The 15,720-nt window shown below is 62.1% G+C and overlaps 1 protein-coding gene across 6 annotated transcripts; it reads left to right on the top strand.

Annotated features, from left to right (window-relative positions):
- The first annotated feature begins 896 nt into the window (after nt 1–896).
- Nucleotides 897–15,602, top strand: PER1 (period circadian regulator 1). 6 transcript variants are annotated; one of them, XR_011995924.1, is made up of 24 exons: nt 930–1,013; nt 6,313–6,717; nt 6,821–6,919; nt 7,025–7,179; nt 7,276–7,397; nt 7,490–7,691; nt 7,847–7,898; nt 8,036–8,178; nt 8,545–8,623; nt 8,701–8,807; nt 8,961–9,114; nt 9,203–9,311; nt 9,403–9,534; nt 9,762–9,867; nt 9,970–10,141; nt 10,229–10,359; nt 10,572–10,748; nt 11,162–11,404; nt 12,318–12,928; nt 13,045–13,200; nt 13,355–13,541; nt 13,714–13,903; nt 14,196–14,346; nt 14,693–15,602. XR_011995924.1 is itself a non-coding variant. In XM_072730280.1 (23 exons), exons 2-23 carry the CDS (start codon nt 6,443–6,445, stop codon nt 14,978–14,980), a joined length of 3,885 nt encoding a protein of 1,294 aa, XP_072586381.1. In that variant the 5' UTR covers nt 897–1,013; nt 6,313–6,442; the 3' UTR covers nt 14,981–15,602. The 6 variants fall into 6 exon arrangements, 4 of the variants coding, with proteins under 4 accessions (XP_072586381.1, XP_072586384.1, XP_072586380.1 ...); XR_011995923.1 differs by lacking the exon at nt 930–1,013 and adding an exon at nt 4,036–4,857; XM_072730280.1 differs by lacking the exon at nt 13,045–13,200 and having other exon boundaries at nt 897–1,013.
- Nucleotides 15,603–15,720: the final 118 nt, after the last annotated feature.

Below are 15,720 nucleotides of genomic sequence, written 5' to 3'. Positions count from 1 at the left end.
CCGTCCTAATAAAGCCTCGTTCACCGAGGGCTACGTTCCTCACGGTGCTCAGGGCGCTCGCGTACTGCATCTACGGAGGTTTCCCAGCTGCCCCGGACCCGCCCCTTTACAGTGTCAGGGACCTGGCTTTAAACTGCGGCCCGATCCCTGACTAGAGTGTTAATCCAGATTATGCAACCTCTCTGGAGCCCAGGCGGAGTAGTAGTAGGACGGCCTCTGGGCTTTGTGACAGGCGCCTCGCTTGGTCCACAGAGAACGACCCGCGGGCAGCCGCCATCATCATTATCATCATCATCATCATCATCACGGAGCGCTGAGGTCTGAAGGCTGCTCCACCGTTAGGCCGGCTCCTTCCAGCTTCACGGGGCCTTAGAGACACAGGGCCGAAGACCCAGCGCGGAGGGGCGCCCCGGTCACGCCCCGGTCGGCTCGCCTGGGTCTCGGCCCAAAGCTCCCCAACCAACGCCACCGCCGCTCACATCTGCGCCTGCGTGCAGGTCACATTCGCTGCGCCTGCGCACACTCCGCGGGCTCCGGTTAGAGTGTCGTCAAGGAAAATCCCCAGCTTCCAGGTAAACAAGTTGCCGCGTGAGACTGCCGGCACGTGTCCTCTACAGCTCCGAGACCTCCCGGCCTATGAGAAACTTTGGAGGGCTGGACAGGCAGGTCGGAGGATGGGCCACAGCCAATAAGAACTTCTGAAGTGGATGGAGGCGTGACTTTCGGCCAGGCTCCCAATCAACGCGCCGGGGCGGCCCCTCTTGCACGTGGAGCTGTCGCTGCTGGCGGGCAAGCTGACCAATGAGCAGATGATGGCGGCCACGGGCGCCAATGGCGGCTGCGCGGGGGCTGGGCGGCCGCACGCGGCGCGGGGCATGGGTCGGGGCCCCCGGGCCAATGAGCTCGAGGGGCGTGGCCGCGTGGCGAGTGGGCGGGCCTGGGGTGGGGGGGAAGCCAGTGCCCGCGCCCGGTCCGGCAGGGGAAGAAGCCGTGGCCTCTGCGTGCGCGCCAGGGTGAGTGCTCGCGGGTGGGAGGAGACGAGCAGCGGCCGTGTGTGCTTCTCCTGAGTGCTGCGTCCAGTTGGGGGCGGTATCAATGGAGTGGGACGGGGGGTCGTGCGAATGCAAGATCGCCGCGGGGGGAGCTCTGAGGGTCGTGGGGAATGGGACCCCAGGCTCAGCTCCAGAGGGACGAGGGCGGGAGTCTCCACCATCTGACAGATCCCTCACTGCTCTAGGTGCCTGGACCACTCCCCACCCTCAACCCCGACTGGCCCAGGGGGTCCTGGGAAGGTGGGCTCGGAAGCCCTCAGCTACCCGAGGGAGCCGAGACCCCTACCCCTAGAGTCCCTGACAGTGCGTGGGGGCCGTTCCAGCCCTTGGCTACTGTTTAGATAGGCACCCTAAGCACATAAAAGACACAGGGGTTCTGAGGCTGGAGGGAGGCCCTTGTAGGGCAGGTCGGAGGGTACCAAAGGGTTGACCTGGTGATTCGAGAAAGGGTGGTGAGATGATGTGTGTGACCCTGAGCCCGTCGCATCCGTCGCGGATCTGGATATCGTTCTCCTGCGTAGAGTGGAGGGGCTCCCAGAGGCCCACCTTAGAGCCATTCCTGGGTGTAAAGGTGGAGTAGCTACTGTCCTGAGAGGGAGGGCAGAGTTGTGCGGATTGTCTATGCATGTGTCTTCCTGAGCCCCTGGACGCCAGGAGGCTCCAACCTCTCCATATAGCTTTGCTTTCTGTACAAACAGCCGGACCTGTGGCATGGTGACCCGGGGTTGGGTGGAAGAGTGAGCCGGTGGGGCCCCTAGGAAATCCCTGGGGTCAGTGGCTGCTGGGGTGATCTCAAGGACTTTGTGAGCGTGTGAAAACTGGGGCTGAGAAGATTGGGGCACGCATGTGGGGAGTGCAGACTGGATGTCTGAGACCAGGCTCTGGGAGAGAAGGGGATGGGTAGATCTATGTTCTAGGCACCAAACTTAGAATCGGCTGGATATTAAGAGAAGTGCTGATCCCCCAAATGCCGCACAGGTGCCCAAAAGGTAAGACGCCAGAATGACAAGCCATCATCAGAGCTCAGAGTTTAACAGTGGGCTCCATTTCTTAACAGCCGAGAACACATTGTGAGGCAAATTCAGTAACTTCTGAGCCTTAGTTGCTTCTGTGGAATGAGGGTAATCCCCATCACCCAGGGGTGTTCTGGGGATTAAATAAGATAATAGACGTATGGTGCTTAGTGCAATGCCTGGGTCATGGCCTAATGTTTTTGTTTGGCTTTTAGCTAAAAAACCAAAAACCAAAAAACAAAAAAGCCTATAGGATCTCAAAACAACAGTGACAGGAATGCTGTGGTTGGGAACTATTCTCATTCTCAGGTTTTTCTACAAATTTTGGTGACTCCCTCCTCATTTCCCTCTTGGCCTTCTGGTGGTCAGGCACCAACCCAAACCTTCTCCCAGGATCCAGGCCCCGACCTGGGCCACTTGCTCTGTCCCAGTTCGATTTCCTCATCCTACACCCATTCTTCTCCACGCCCCTCCTCCCCTCTCTCTGCTGCCATAGTAACAAGAGATTCCAGCTCCGAGGGGGCCTCTGGGAAGGAGCAAAGGTGCGTGTTCTCTCGCAGAACCTGGGCCTCCAGCGTCTCCGCCCCAGCTCTTTGGGATAGGGCCAGCAGATGTGTACAGTTTGACAGAGGGGGGAAGCCAGTGCCAGGAGCTGCGAGAACAGGCCGAGGGGAGGGGCGGCTGCGAATCTCGAGAGGAGAGCCAGGCGCAGGGGCAGGGGCGGGGGACCCCTTCCTCCTAATCCTCTCTCCAGGAATCCCTGGCTTTGGGACAGGACGGCTGTCTTCGGTTGGGGGAGGCGCCCAGGCTGGGTGCATGTCCTGGGCCGCCGGCCAAGAGAACACGATGTTCCCAAGTGCGCTGGCCGCCGCCCTCGGGCTGGCCGCCTCCCAAACCGCTGCCTCTCCAGCCTCCCCGTCCCACATTCCCCGGCTGCTTTGCTCCGCCCTCTTCCTTTGCTTTGACGTCACCGCTCCCTCCCGCCCTCTCTCCTCCATTGACGGCAGCAGGGCCTGGTTACTGTGGGGACTGGGAGGCAGGACAGCCGGGGCCTTGGGAACTGGTGGGGTAGCTGCGGGAGCGCTGGACCCCTTTGTCTACGCAGAACACAGACGTGGAGGTGGGGGTAGGAGAGCCCGGGCAGCCCGTTTATGCGGAGATCACACCCATACCCCGGAGGAGAGCCGGGGAGCAAGGAAAACCCGGTTTCCAGAGGAGAGGTGTCTGCACATGAGACAAGGGACCGGGCCACAGTTTAGGAGTTGGGGGGACATTTCCAAGGAGATGACACTGACGATCCAGACTCCTGAGTCCTTTGTTTCCTGTGTTTCCTGGCTTTGGTTTTTCTGGGTTGTTTTATGACCCCACTGTGTCCCATCTTTTGCTCAGAGCCCTCCCCTTGTCCCCTCCACGGGGATGGCCATTGTTAAGGAGAGCTTAGGCCACGTGACAGTGAGGGAGTGCACCCCCATCTGATTATGTCAGCGTCAGCTTGGGGGCCTCTTCAATTGCCACCCACAGTAACAGGGAGCCCTGGGAGGCACTACTCATGGCCGTCTTGGATGGAAGAGTGTGTCACTGCGGTTGTTCCCCAGCTCATCCTGGCACTTTATTTCCCCAAATCAGGACTCAGTGTTCTGTCCCTCTCCCCTTTACAGAAAGCATGCTTTCCAGCCCCTGCTCCATCGCTGAGGCCCCTTGTCCTCCCTCAATCTATCCTTGTTTACAACAAAGTCACTGTATTTGTTGATCACCTATGGTGCTACATCAGGCTGTGTCCTGGGTACTGGGGAATACTGTGAGGTGACAGATGAGGTCCTCGGCTTTCTCTTGTCCCAGTGGTGGGGATCTGAAGCCCTTGCCGCCCACCTGTGTCTCTCTAGGGTCCCACTTGGTCTCTTCCCTTGGCCACTCCCTTTGTTTCCCTGTAGTCCTGGCTTCCTGGCCCCCACTTTGGGGCAGTCCTGACTGTGGGTGGCTGCATCCTCAGGAGAGAAGCAGCACCGGTCATTGGGTACGGAAGCACCTGGCATTGTTTCCTTTCACAGCCTTTAAGGATCCTGGCTGCCCCTTTTGTTTGCATCCTCCCCTGCACTCCACCCCCTATCACAAGGGAACTCTCAATATCGTCGTGGCTGTCCACAGGATCTGAAGTCTCAGAGGAAGAGGCTGGATGAAATGGCTTTATTGTGATGACAAGGGTGGACAGAGGAACCCAGGAGAGGCCAAGCTGAGTTTCTGTGTGCCCCACCCCCTCTCACCTGTCCTCCCAGGGACCAGCCATCTCATCCAGCCTGGCCCACCCCCAGGGTCTGCGTTCCTTTCCCCCACCTCTGGCAAGGCCAAGGTGTCCTGTTCTGCAGGGCTGTACAGTCCAGGGAGTGGACTTCTCTTAAGCACCCACCGCGGACGGCGATTCCCCTGAAGGGCAGCTTACCTCCCCACCCCTCCCTCCCTCCCTCCCTCCCTCCCGTTATTCACTGTGCAAGGCGTTCTGCGCCCGTTGGCTGCGTGGTGGTGTCTGGGGCCCTTCAGCCCAGCGCCAGCACCCAGGTCCACGTGCGCCCGTGTGTGTGACACAGCCCTGACCTCAGTAGGGGCCAGTAGCCAATCAGGCGCCGGGACGGGATCCCCAGCCAATCGGGGGCGGGGCCTGCGGCTCCGCCGGCAGGAGGCCAATGAGGGGCAGTGCCTGGCATTATGCAACCCGCCTCCTGGCCCCGCGAAGCTTCCACTCGGCGGAGGGCTGCAACGGCGGCGGGCAGGAGGCCGGAGAGAGCTCGCGCGGCCAGGTAGGCATCCCCAGGGCCCCCCGGGGCCGGTCTCCTGCGCCGAGTCGGGCCGCCACCGTTTCCAGCCTCAGGCTCTGCTTTGGGCCCCGGCGCTCGGACAGCGTGCCGGCAATCCGCCTTCCCTGGCGCGGCCCACCCCCTCTGTGCCGTCGGGAACCGAGGTGTTCCTCGCAACCCTGCATAGGCTATCCGCGCGCCTGATCCGCTTACCTGAACCCCGGCCTTGACCTCTCCTCCCAGCGAGCCCGGCCCCACACCCGAACCTCGGCAGGCAGGCCCCCGCCGCCTTTCTCGTCACTCGGGGGTCCCTGCTTTTGCCCCGGCTCCGGGACCCCTTCAGGCTTTCCGCGCTCCCCGCGCTCCCCCCTCCAGTCCCTGGCCCCGCGCCGGCCGTGATGTAAGCCTGGTTCAGGCTGGAACATCCCGTTCCCGGCGCTAGTTCCTGCTGCTGGCCACAGCCTTCCTTTTTCTACTGGCGCTCAGAAAATGCTCCGGGGGTTGGGGGTGTGGTTGGACGAGGAGTAGGGGACGAACTACCCTCTGGCGGCGGTGTGGCCCCTGCTCACAGCTGAGTGTGTCCGCTTCGGATGGGGGTGGGGTGATGGGGTGGAATCTGGAAAAGTAGAGGACCGAGGAGAGAGGATTCCCGTGTCCCTGACAATGGCGGGTGCCGGCTTGGGGTCTGGGGGCCGGGAGAACGTGCAGGGGCCGGTGTCGCCTCGTCTTGACCAGAATGGCCGGGATCCCGGCGAGCCTTTGAGCCGAGGGCGGTGGCAGTTGTGTTTTGCCCTGGGGAGCAGGGTCGGCCGCTGGAAACCCGATGGGCTGCCCTTCTTCGTGTGGCCACCGGGCCCTCCCGGGCCTGAGGGTGCATTCGTGGGCAACCCGCGGCCGCGCCCGCCAGCGTGGGAGTGGGTCGATCCCCGGCTCCGTCGGGAAATGGGGGAAGGGTCGCCCCTCCCGCCCTCCCGTGGTCCCTCCAGCAACCGCTGAGCTCAGCTGCTGACGTCGGTTTCCTTGGCGACCGCGGCGGCGGCGGAAGCGCGTGGTGGGGCCGCGGGAGTCCGTGCGCATGTGCGGCGGGGGTGGCGCCGCCCCCGGATAAAATTAGCCGGGAGGCCTAAATATAGGAGGCGACCGGCATGCCCCCTGCCCCGAAGCCTCGGAGTCCCGGCAGAGTGGGGGCCTGCTGGGGATCTGGGGATAGGAAGCGCCCAGGCTTTGGCTCCACTCTCCTGGGCCACGGTGGCAGGGGACGTGGATGGAGGAAGGCCGGAGAAAGGCCCCTTCCCACCTGCAGCAGCCCCCTACCCGCTTGGGAAGCAGAACTTGCCCAGGCTCCCTGTCGGCGGAATGCCTGGGTCTCCGGGGACGCGGGGGCACACGGGGGAGGTCTGGGTGAAACCCGGCTGCTCACCTTTCTCCAAGCCTGCCTTCTTTGGTCTCCCTGTCCAGGTGCTGTCTGTGATCGAACTTCTCAATCCTCTCACCTCACTCCCCCAGCCAGGCCGCCCGGCCCCCTTGTGTGTTCGTGGTGGCCTCTCGGCCTTCCCTGTTTTCCTCCTGCCCTCCCCATGGCCCAGACATGAGCGGCCCCCTAGAAGGGGCTGATGGGGGAGGGGACCCAGGGCCAGGGGAGTCCTTTTGCCCTGGAGGGGCCCCATCCCCTGGGCCTCCACAGCACCGGTCTTGCCCTGGCCCTGGCCTGGCAGATGATACAGATGCCAACAGCAATGGCTCCAGCGGCAATGAATCCAATGGGCCAGAGTCCAGGGGAGCATCTCAGCGCAGCTCCCATAGCTCCTCTTCTGGCAATGGCAAGGACTCCGCCCTGCTGGAGACCACTGAGAGCAGCAAGAGGTGTGTAGGGATGTATATTGCAGGGTAGAGGAGTAGCTGAGCTAGAGGACAGGCCTATGCTGTTGGCCACTTTCTCATCTTGGGTCTGTTGCTTCTCCCCCAGCACAAACTCTCAGAGTCCATCCCCACCCAGCAGTTCCATTGCCTACAGCCTCCTGAGTGCCAGCTCAGAGCAGGACAACCCGTCTACCAGTGGCTGCAGGTTCGTGGGCTTGGGGGCCAGAGGAGAGTGTGGGGGGAGTGGGGAGCCTGTGCCCTGATCTGGGGCTAATGTCTCTACCCCCGTCCATCCCTGTGGGCCCTGCAGCAGTGAACAGTCAGCTCGGGCAAGGACCCAGAAGGAACTTATGACGGCTCTGCGGGAGCTCAAGCTTCGGCTGCCACCAGAGCGCCGGGGCAAGGGCCGCTCTGGGACTCTGGCCACGCTACAGTATGCTCTGGCCTGTGTCAAGCAGGTGCAGGGTGAGTGTGGCGCTTCCGGGGAAGCCAATGCCAGGTCCTGGGCTCCTGCACTAGGGCAGTCTCCGCACTAAATACCTCACTGCCTTCACCCTGCAGCCAACCAGGAATACTACCAACAGTGGAGCCTGGAGGAGGGTGAGCCTTGTGCCATGGACATGTCCGTCTACACCTTGGAGGAGCTGGAGCACATCACGTCTGAGTACACGCTTCGCAACCAGGTGAGCCACAGCCCGGCCTCTCTGTCCTTACACACCACCCTCCTCACATGCATAGCTGCTGAATCTTCCTCCATCTTCACTTTCCTGCCTAGGATACCTTCTCCGTGGCTGTCTCCTTCCTGACAGGCCGCATCGTCTACATTTCCGAGCAGGCAGGTGTCCTGCTGCGCTGCAAGCGGGATGTGTTCCGGGGCACCCGCTTCTCAGAGCTGCTGGCTCCCCAGGACGTGGGCGTCTTCTATGGTTCCACCGCCCCCTCTCGCCTGCCCACCTGGGGTGCTGGGGCCTCAGCAGGTGAGGCCCCCAAGTGCCTGAGAGGAGGGACCAGCAGTCCCAGGAAGCTCCTGCTGTGGGGGACCCAGGGACCCCAGCGTTTCCTGGCTGGGTGCTTTTCAGCCCAGGGTGAGGTTGGCGGGGGTCATTCTTAGTGCTTTTCTGGTCTGTTCCAGGTTCAGGCCTCAAGGACTTCACCCAGGAGAAGTCTGTCTTCTGCCGTATCAGGTAGCTGGGGGAAGTGGGAGCAGAACCCCTCCCACCCTCCGCTCCCTGCCTCTTTGCTGCGTGGGCGGTGGCCTTGAGGTGAAGGGTGGGTGGCCCTCCACGGAGAGTCACTAATGCCTCTTTCTCTCCCTTGGTAGAGGCGGTCCTGACCGGGATTCAGGGCCTCGGTACCAGCCATTCCGCCTAACGCCGTATGTGACCAAGATCCGGGTCTCAGACGGGGCCCCTGCACAGCCATGCTGCTTGCTCATCGCTGAGCGCATCCACTCGGGTTATGAAGGTATGTGGGCATCGGGCCTGGCCTAGTAGGAGGCAGGGTGACTTCCCTGGGCTATGGGTGAGGTCTCCATTCTTCAGAATTTTGGGACAGAGAAGGTACTAGAAGGAAGAAAGTTTGAGGCCGTTTTTAGAGGGAACATTGGACGAGCACCAGGAGCTAGGAGCTGGGAAAGGAGTATGCTTTGATCCTCAGGTTCACTCTGGGTGTGGAGTAGGGGAATTCTCCAGACCCTCTTTGTAGGCTACACAGCCCTGGGCTGAGCTGTGGGGAGGATTGCCAGCCAGCTTGGGCCCTAGGTGGCATGGGCGGGCAGGGAAGCTGGACCCTTCTGGAGAGAACCCAATGGCCATGTTTGCTGTGCCTCAGCTCCCCGGATCCCCCCTGACAAAAGGATCTTCACCACTCGGCACACACCCAGCTGCCTCTTCCAGGATGTGGACGAAAGGTGAGCTCAGGACGTGGAAGAAAATGGGGTGGCCAGGGCTGAGGCCATGGCTACTCTGATGCCACCTCCCCTTTCAGGGCTGCCCCACTGCTGGGCTACCTCCCCCAGGACCTCTTGGGAGCTCCAGTGCTCCTCTTCTTGCATCCCGAGGACCGACCCCTCATGCTGGCCATCCACAAGAAGAGTGAGTTCTCTATCCTGCTCTCCCTTCTCAGCTATCTGTAGGGCTTCTCGATGGCCATGCTTGTGGTTGTATCTTTCGGGGCCTTGGTCTCCCAGGTCCCCAGGGGATGTTCTTCCGTCCTGCTGAACCTCACCTCATTTCCCACCCCTACAGTCCTGCAGTTGGCTGGTCAGCCCTTCGACCATTCCCCTATCCGTTTCTGCGCCCGCAATGGGGAGTATGTCACCATGGACACCAGCTGGGCCGGCTTCGTGCACCCTTGGAGCCGTAAGGTGGCCTTTGTCTTGGGCCGCCACAAAGTACGCACGTAAGTGGGCCATGCCCCAGGGCTGGCTCCATGGGCTGCGTCTCTGCAGGACGGGGCAGGCCTCAGCTTATCCTCCCCCACCCCACAGGGCACCCCTGAATGAGGATGTGTTCACTCCCCCGGCCCCTAGCCCGGCTCTGTCATTGGACTCTGATATCCAGGAGCTCTCGGAGCAGATCCACCGGTTGCTATTACAGGTGAATGTGGAGGGGTGGGGCTTGGAAATGAGATGAGGTAGGGGTGGGGAGCAGAGCTGAGCCATCTAACCCGTTTGTCCTCCTGCTTCAGCCTGTGCACAGCCCCAGTCCCAGTGGGCTCTGTGGAGTGGGCCCCATCACTTCCCCAGGCCCTCTCCTCAGCCCTGGCTCCTCCAGTGATAGCAACGGGGGTGATGCCGAGGGGCCTGGGCCTCCTGCACCGGTGAGTGTCCCTCCTCCACTCCACCCTCCAGGCTTGCATTCCCCTGGTGCTCTCAGAGCCATCATGGCCAGGCCCAGAGGAGCTCAGCCCCATCTCTCTGCCTTTTCCTTCTGGTCCTGCTCTCACCATGGCCTCCCTGCCTGCTCACTGGTACCTCTCACTGCTCTGTGCCCTGGGCTTCTGATGTTGGCTGGACGCTCCCAATGCTGGCCTGCTCTGTCACACAGGTGACCTTTCAGCAGATCTGTAAGGATGTGCATCTGGTGAAGCACCAGGGCCAGCAACTTTTTATTGAGTCCCGTGCCCGGCCTATGCCCCGGCCCCGCCTCCCTGGTGAGTTGTTTGGGGTGTGGGTGAGGAGTGAGACCTGGAGGTTCCCTGACTTCCACCCCAACTCAGAGGAACTTGTTTCTCTGTTTTCTGTCCTTGGCCCAGCTACAGGCACGTTCAAGGCCAAGACCCTTTCTGGTCAGTTCCTGGACCCAGAACTGGAGATGGTCCCTGCTCCAGGCCCAGCCCCACTCACCTTGACCCCTGAGGAGGCTGAAAGGAAAGAAGCCTCCAGTTGTTCCTACCAGCAGATTAACTGCCTGGACAGCATCCTCAGGTGAGGCCACTGTGAAACCTTCCCCCACTTGGGCCCTGGCTCACCCCACCTCTAGCCCCACTCTCACATCCTCTGCCGGCCCCTCAGGTACCTGGAGAGCTGTAACATCCCTAGCACGACCAAGCGTAAATGTGCCTCCTCTTCCTCCTGCACCACCTCATCGGCCTCCGATGATGACAAGCAAAGGACGGGTCCAGTCCCTTTGGGGACCAAGAAAGGTAAAGACCTGGCGCGTGCCCTGCCCCTGCTGCCCTGTCCTGCTGGCTCTGTGTCTCTACACATCTGCCTTTGGGGCCCCCCACCTTCCTCTACCCTGTCCCCCTCTGGTCCTTCAGATATGCAGACTCCTGCCTCCTGTCCATGCCCCCCACCCCTGCCAGATTTCCTCTTCGGATCTCCTAGGGGTAACTGGCGCCATCTCTCTGCACAGATCCACCAGCAGTGCTGTCTGGGGAGGGGGCCAGCCTGCAGAAGGAGCCAGTGGTGGGAGGCGCCCTGAGCCCACTCGCCCTGGCCAATAAGGCAGAGAGCGTGGTATCTGTCACCAGCCAGTGTAGCTTCAGCTCCACCATCGTCCATGTGGGAGACAAGAAGCCCCCGGAGTCGGGTATGGGCCTGGCGTCAGTTCGCACACAGAGCCTAGGATGGGGGGTTCAGGCGTCAGGTGCCTGCAGTGTTTGAGGGTAAGGGCTGTCGAAAACCCCCAGAGGGTCTTTGGGCATCGTCATACATGTGAGGGAAGGTGAGCTTTCCTTTGGAGGAGAGAGGAGAGGCATGGAGGTGTCACCCTAAGGCACTGTCATTGGAGGGGACTCTGTATTCTCTCTTGCTCAGGACCACTTTGCACAGAAATGAGGGCCCAGAATGGGTCCTCAGTGGGGAGGAGGTCAAGAGATGCACCTGGGCCCCGGCTTGGCCGTGGGGCAGTGGCCAGGGGTTGGCTGGGCTGCTGAGGGGAGGCTGTGGTGTGGCTGCAGGAATGCCTGAGGTAATTCCAATGACCTGTCTCCTCTTTCTCAGACATCATCATGATGGAGGACCTGCCTGGCCTGGCTCCGGGCCCAGCCCCCAGCCCAGCCCCCAGCCCCACGGTAGCCCCTGACCCTGCCCCAGATGCCTACCGCCCGGTGGGCCTGACCAAGGCCGTGCTGTCCCTGCATACACAGAAGGAGGAGCAGGCCTTCCTCAGCCGCTTTCGAGACCTTGGCCGACTGCGGGCGTTCGACAGCTCTTCCCCGGCCCCCCTGGCCCCTGGCGAGCGAGGTAGCCATCCGGGATGTCCCTGAGCCTTGTCCTCTGCTCAGTCTAGGACCAGACTCTTGGGGGCCAGGGGGTGCTTGAGGGAGACAGTCCTGCTCCAGGGCCCTGGGCTGGTGCTGCCTCCATTCCAGGGCCGGGCTTAGGGACAGGCCCCCAGCTGGCCTCTCCCCACAAGGCTGGGGTTCTGGGCTGCAGCCAGAGGAGGGCAGCCCCGGGGGGCTGGCACTGAGACATGCAGGCAGAGCTGCTCTGCTCCAGGTAAGCGGTTTTAAGCCGAGTTTGGGTCCAGGGGCCAAAGAACGCCCTCCTATGACCAACTTGTCGCTGGTTAAGAGACCCATAGAGACTCCTGGTTGAAGTCAGGCCAGGCGAGCTGGGACACCTCCCCCTGGGGTTGGGGCTTCAAGGGCAGGACGTCAGCCCTCCAGGTGCCTGAGAGAGGCTCCCTGCAGGCGGACACAGGACCCGGGACTGGGCTTTCCCGCCCGCCTCATCGCTCGAGCTAGGCCGAGCACGGCCTCGACGGGCAGGAGGAGCACCCAGGCTGGCATTGCTGTGGGAGTTTGGCGGATGGACCGGAGCCGCCTGCCCCCTCATCCGCGGACCTGCCCTGCTTCCTCCCATCGGCCGACGTGCCCCTGTCTTCCGTACACCCCCAGCTCCCCCCCACCTGTAACTTTTCCTCTCCTGGCTCCTTTTGCAATAAATCCCCGTGGCCCTGCCTCCTGTGATTCTTCCCTGAAGATTCCCTCTCCTTCCCCAGGGTCCCTCCTTGTTCTGTGTGGCCCGGGGGCCGAGCTCTTCCTGGGGCCCTCTCCTGCCCTCACCCTGGTCGGAGTGGCAGGGCAGTGAGGGTGGCAGGGATGCCGACAGCCAGGTTGAGGCCCTTGCTGATAACCCTGGTCTCTCCCCACAGGCTGCCACCATGGCCCCGCTCCCCCCGGTCGCCGACACCACTGCCGATCCAAAGCCAAGCGCTCACGCCACCACCAGACCCCCCAGGCCGAAGCCCCCTGCTATGGCTCCCACCCACCACCTGTGTCACCCTCCGCCCCCTGGCCCCCCCCACCTGCCACTACTCCCTTCCCGGCTGTCGTCCAGCCCTACCCTCTTCCGGTGTTCTCCCCTCGGGGAGGCTCCCAGTCTCTTGCCTCTGCCCCTACAGCTGGGCCCCCTGCAGCCTTCCCTGCCCCGCTCGTGACCCCAATGGTGGCCTTGGTGCTTCCTAACTATCTGTTCCCTACCCCGTCTGGCTACCCCTATGGGGTCCCCCAGACGCCTGCGGAGGGGCCTCCCACCCCTGCCTCCCACTCCCCTTCTCCGTCCCTGCCCCCACCACCCCCCAGCCCTCCCCGCCGGTCGGACTCGCCTCTGTTCAACTCGAGATGCAGCTCCCCACTCCAGCTAAACCTGCTGCAGCTTGAGGAGCCTCCCCGTGTTGAGGGGGGTGCCACGGCGGGGGGCCCTGGGAGTAGTGCTGGGCCCCCGCCTCCCAGTGAGGAGACTGCTGAGCCAGAGGCCAGACTGGTGAGCACTGACCCCTGCCCTGCGTCCTTTCACCAGCTCCCACTCAGCCCCCTTCCCTTCTTCTTCCTCCTCCTTGCACATGTCCCTGACTTGTGTCCTGTATCTCACTGTCTCAGTCTCCAGAAGATGGTGTCGTAGGGTGGGAAACCCCAGCTGAATTTCTGAAGGAGGCAGAAATCCACTGCCTCATCTGTGGAGTGGGGACAGTCCTGTCTGACAGGTGGCGAGGACATCCCAGTAGCTTCTGAGAGCACTCCTGCCTCCTAGGAAGGGTCCGGCACCTCGTCCCTGCTCTTCCCCAGCTGGCCTTGCTGTCATGGGGTGGGAACAGGGAGCACTGGGCCCAGCCGTGTCCCCACGCCCCCCCCCAGCCTAAGGAAGCCTTGGTGTTGATCTCTTGATCCTGTCCTGTCCACCCCGCTCCAGGTGGAGGTGACAGAGTCCTCCAACCAGGACGCGCTGTCTGGCTCCAGTGACCTGCTGGAGTTGCTGCTGCAGGAGGACTCTCGATCGGGCACAGGCTCTGCTGCCTCGGGCTCCTTGGGCTCCGGCTTGGGCTCTGGGTCTGGCTCGGGCTCCCATGAGGGAGGAAGCACCTCAGCCAGCATCACACGTGAGTGCCCCTCTCCCTCCCCAAACACCTGCACCTCAGGGCAGGGCAGTGGAACGGGGAGGCCAGGCCCTCCTCCTGCAGGCCTGGGAGGCTGCAGACATGGCCTTGAGCAAGGGCTCACTGGTGGGTGCAGTGGTTTGACTCTGGTGGCTGCCCCCCCTTTGCTTCACAGGCAGCAGTCAGAGCAGCCACACGAGCAAGTACTTTGGCAGCATTGACTCTTCAGAGGCTGAAGCAGGGTCTGCTCAGGCCAGGGCTGAGCCTGGGGACCAGGTCATAAAGTACGTGCTCCAGGATCCCATCTGGCTGCTTATGGCCAACGCTGACCAGCGTGTCATGATGACCTACCAGGTGCCCTCCAGGTGAGGAGTGTTAGAGGCCCCCTCTGTCCACCTCCCAGTCCACCCTCATTTCCCACCGAATTTAGGGGTTTCTTTTCCGGGGCTGGCTCTGCCCTAGGCCTACCCACCCTGCCCCCTGCTCCTCGGAGCCCCACCATTAGTTCCTTTCAGAATAAGCTTTCCTGGGTCTTGGAAGCCCTGAACTCCCTGAGCCCTGGTTGAGGGCAGGAGGCCATGGGTGGGAAGAACAGTAGCCTTGTGGGCTCTGGCCCTGGCTCCTAGCCTCTACCGTCCAAACCCCCTCCCCGGGCAGGGACATGGCCACTGTGCTGAAGCAGGATCGGGAGCGGCTGCGGGCCATGCAGAAGCAGCAGCCTCGGTTTTCAGAGGACCAGCGCAGGGAACTGGGTGCTGTGCACTCCTGGGTCCGGAAGGGTCAGCTGCCTCGGGCCCTCGATGTGATGGTGAGAGACGATAGGATCGAGGCTGGGGGCTGATCCCCTCCTTGTCCTCGGGGGGATTGATTCTGAAGGATGTTTGCTGCAGGGTTAGATAGCATTTAACCGCATGAGTCTTTGTAGACCTTTTCTGGGCCAACGCTATGCAGATGGACACTGTCTTGTGGTGGGTTCTAGATAACAGGGTACAGTACACTTTCCCATCTTGTTGGCCCACACGCATCTGTGTAGACGAGTATATTTCTTTGGGAGGACATTCTGGGAAGTGCTCCTGGGCTGGGGGACACGAGGAGCTGGGGTGGCAGGTGAGCAGTGAGAATCCCTCCTGACTTCTTCCCTTTCTCCCTCCAAGGCCTGCGTGGACTGCGGTAGTAGCACCCAAGACCCCAGCCACCCCAATGACCCCCTCTTCTCGGAACTGGATGGACTGGGACTGGAGCCTATGGAGGAGGGCGGAGGCGAGGGCGGAGGCGAGGGTGGAGGCGAGGGTGGGGGTGGTGAGGGTGAGGGCGGAGAAGAAGCCCAGGCTCAAGCTGGGGCCAGAGTCTCCAGCTCTCAGGACCTGGCAATGGAGGAGGAGGAACAAGGGGGGAGCTCATCCAGTCCAGCCTTACCTGCCACAGAAAATGGCACCAGCTAGACCACATTTGGGGGCCTCCTCCGAGAGTGCATGAGAAGCTTCCTTCTCCCATGTTCCACCTCTCAGAACTCCGATGTGGCTGGACCAACCAATAGGAGACTGGCCTGGCTTCTCCCACTTAGGGGGCAGGACCCCCGCCAGCAGCCCAGGGTACAGGGGCTGCCAGGGCTTCTGAGGGGACACGGTGGGATTCATAAACCCGGCCCAGAGAAGCCTCATTTCCCACCTCTGGTGAGGAGCCCTTCCTTCCCCTGGGCAAGGTTGCTGACAAGCTGCTGAAGTGGTCTCTCCCAAGTCCCAGCTGAGCCCAGTCCCAGCTGAGCCCAGTCCCAGCTGAGCCCAGTCCCGGTCCCTGAGGGTTGGGGCTGCACTTATTTATTGGGGGGAGACAGCTCTCTCCCACCTCCTCCCTGGGCGGGAGGAGGAGGGCCTGAGGCCCAAGCAGGACCCAGCGGTCCAAACCCCTAGCTGCTCCAGGGTGGGGGAGGTTGGTGGACCATGGAGTCCCTGGTGCTGCCCCTCGGGTGGGACCCAGGTGTTCTCAGCTGTACCCTCTACCGATGGCATTTGTGTTTTTGATATTGTGTCTTGTTATTTTTTAATACAAAGAGATAAAAACAAACCACCCCGGCCTTTGTGGAATGAAATGTGGGGTTGGGGGGAGGTGTGGCCCCGCTTTGGGGGAGGGGGTGCAGGGAGAGTGACCGCCCCCTGCCCTGGTGCCCCCAGCCCTCGGGGAG

Source organism: Vulpes vulpes, chromosome 12 (genome assembly GCF_048418805.1).
Source record: "Vulpes vulpes isolate BD-2025 chromosome 12, VulVul3, whole genome shotgun sequence".
NCBI lineage: Eukaryota > Metazoa > Chordata > Mammalia > Carnivora > Canidae > Vulpes > Vulpes vulpes.
The sequence above is the reverse complement of the archived record's forward strand: the minus strand, read 5'-3'. Positions and strand labels throughout refer to the sequence as shown.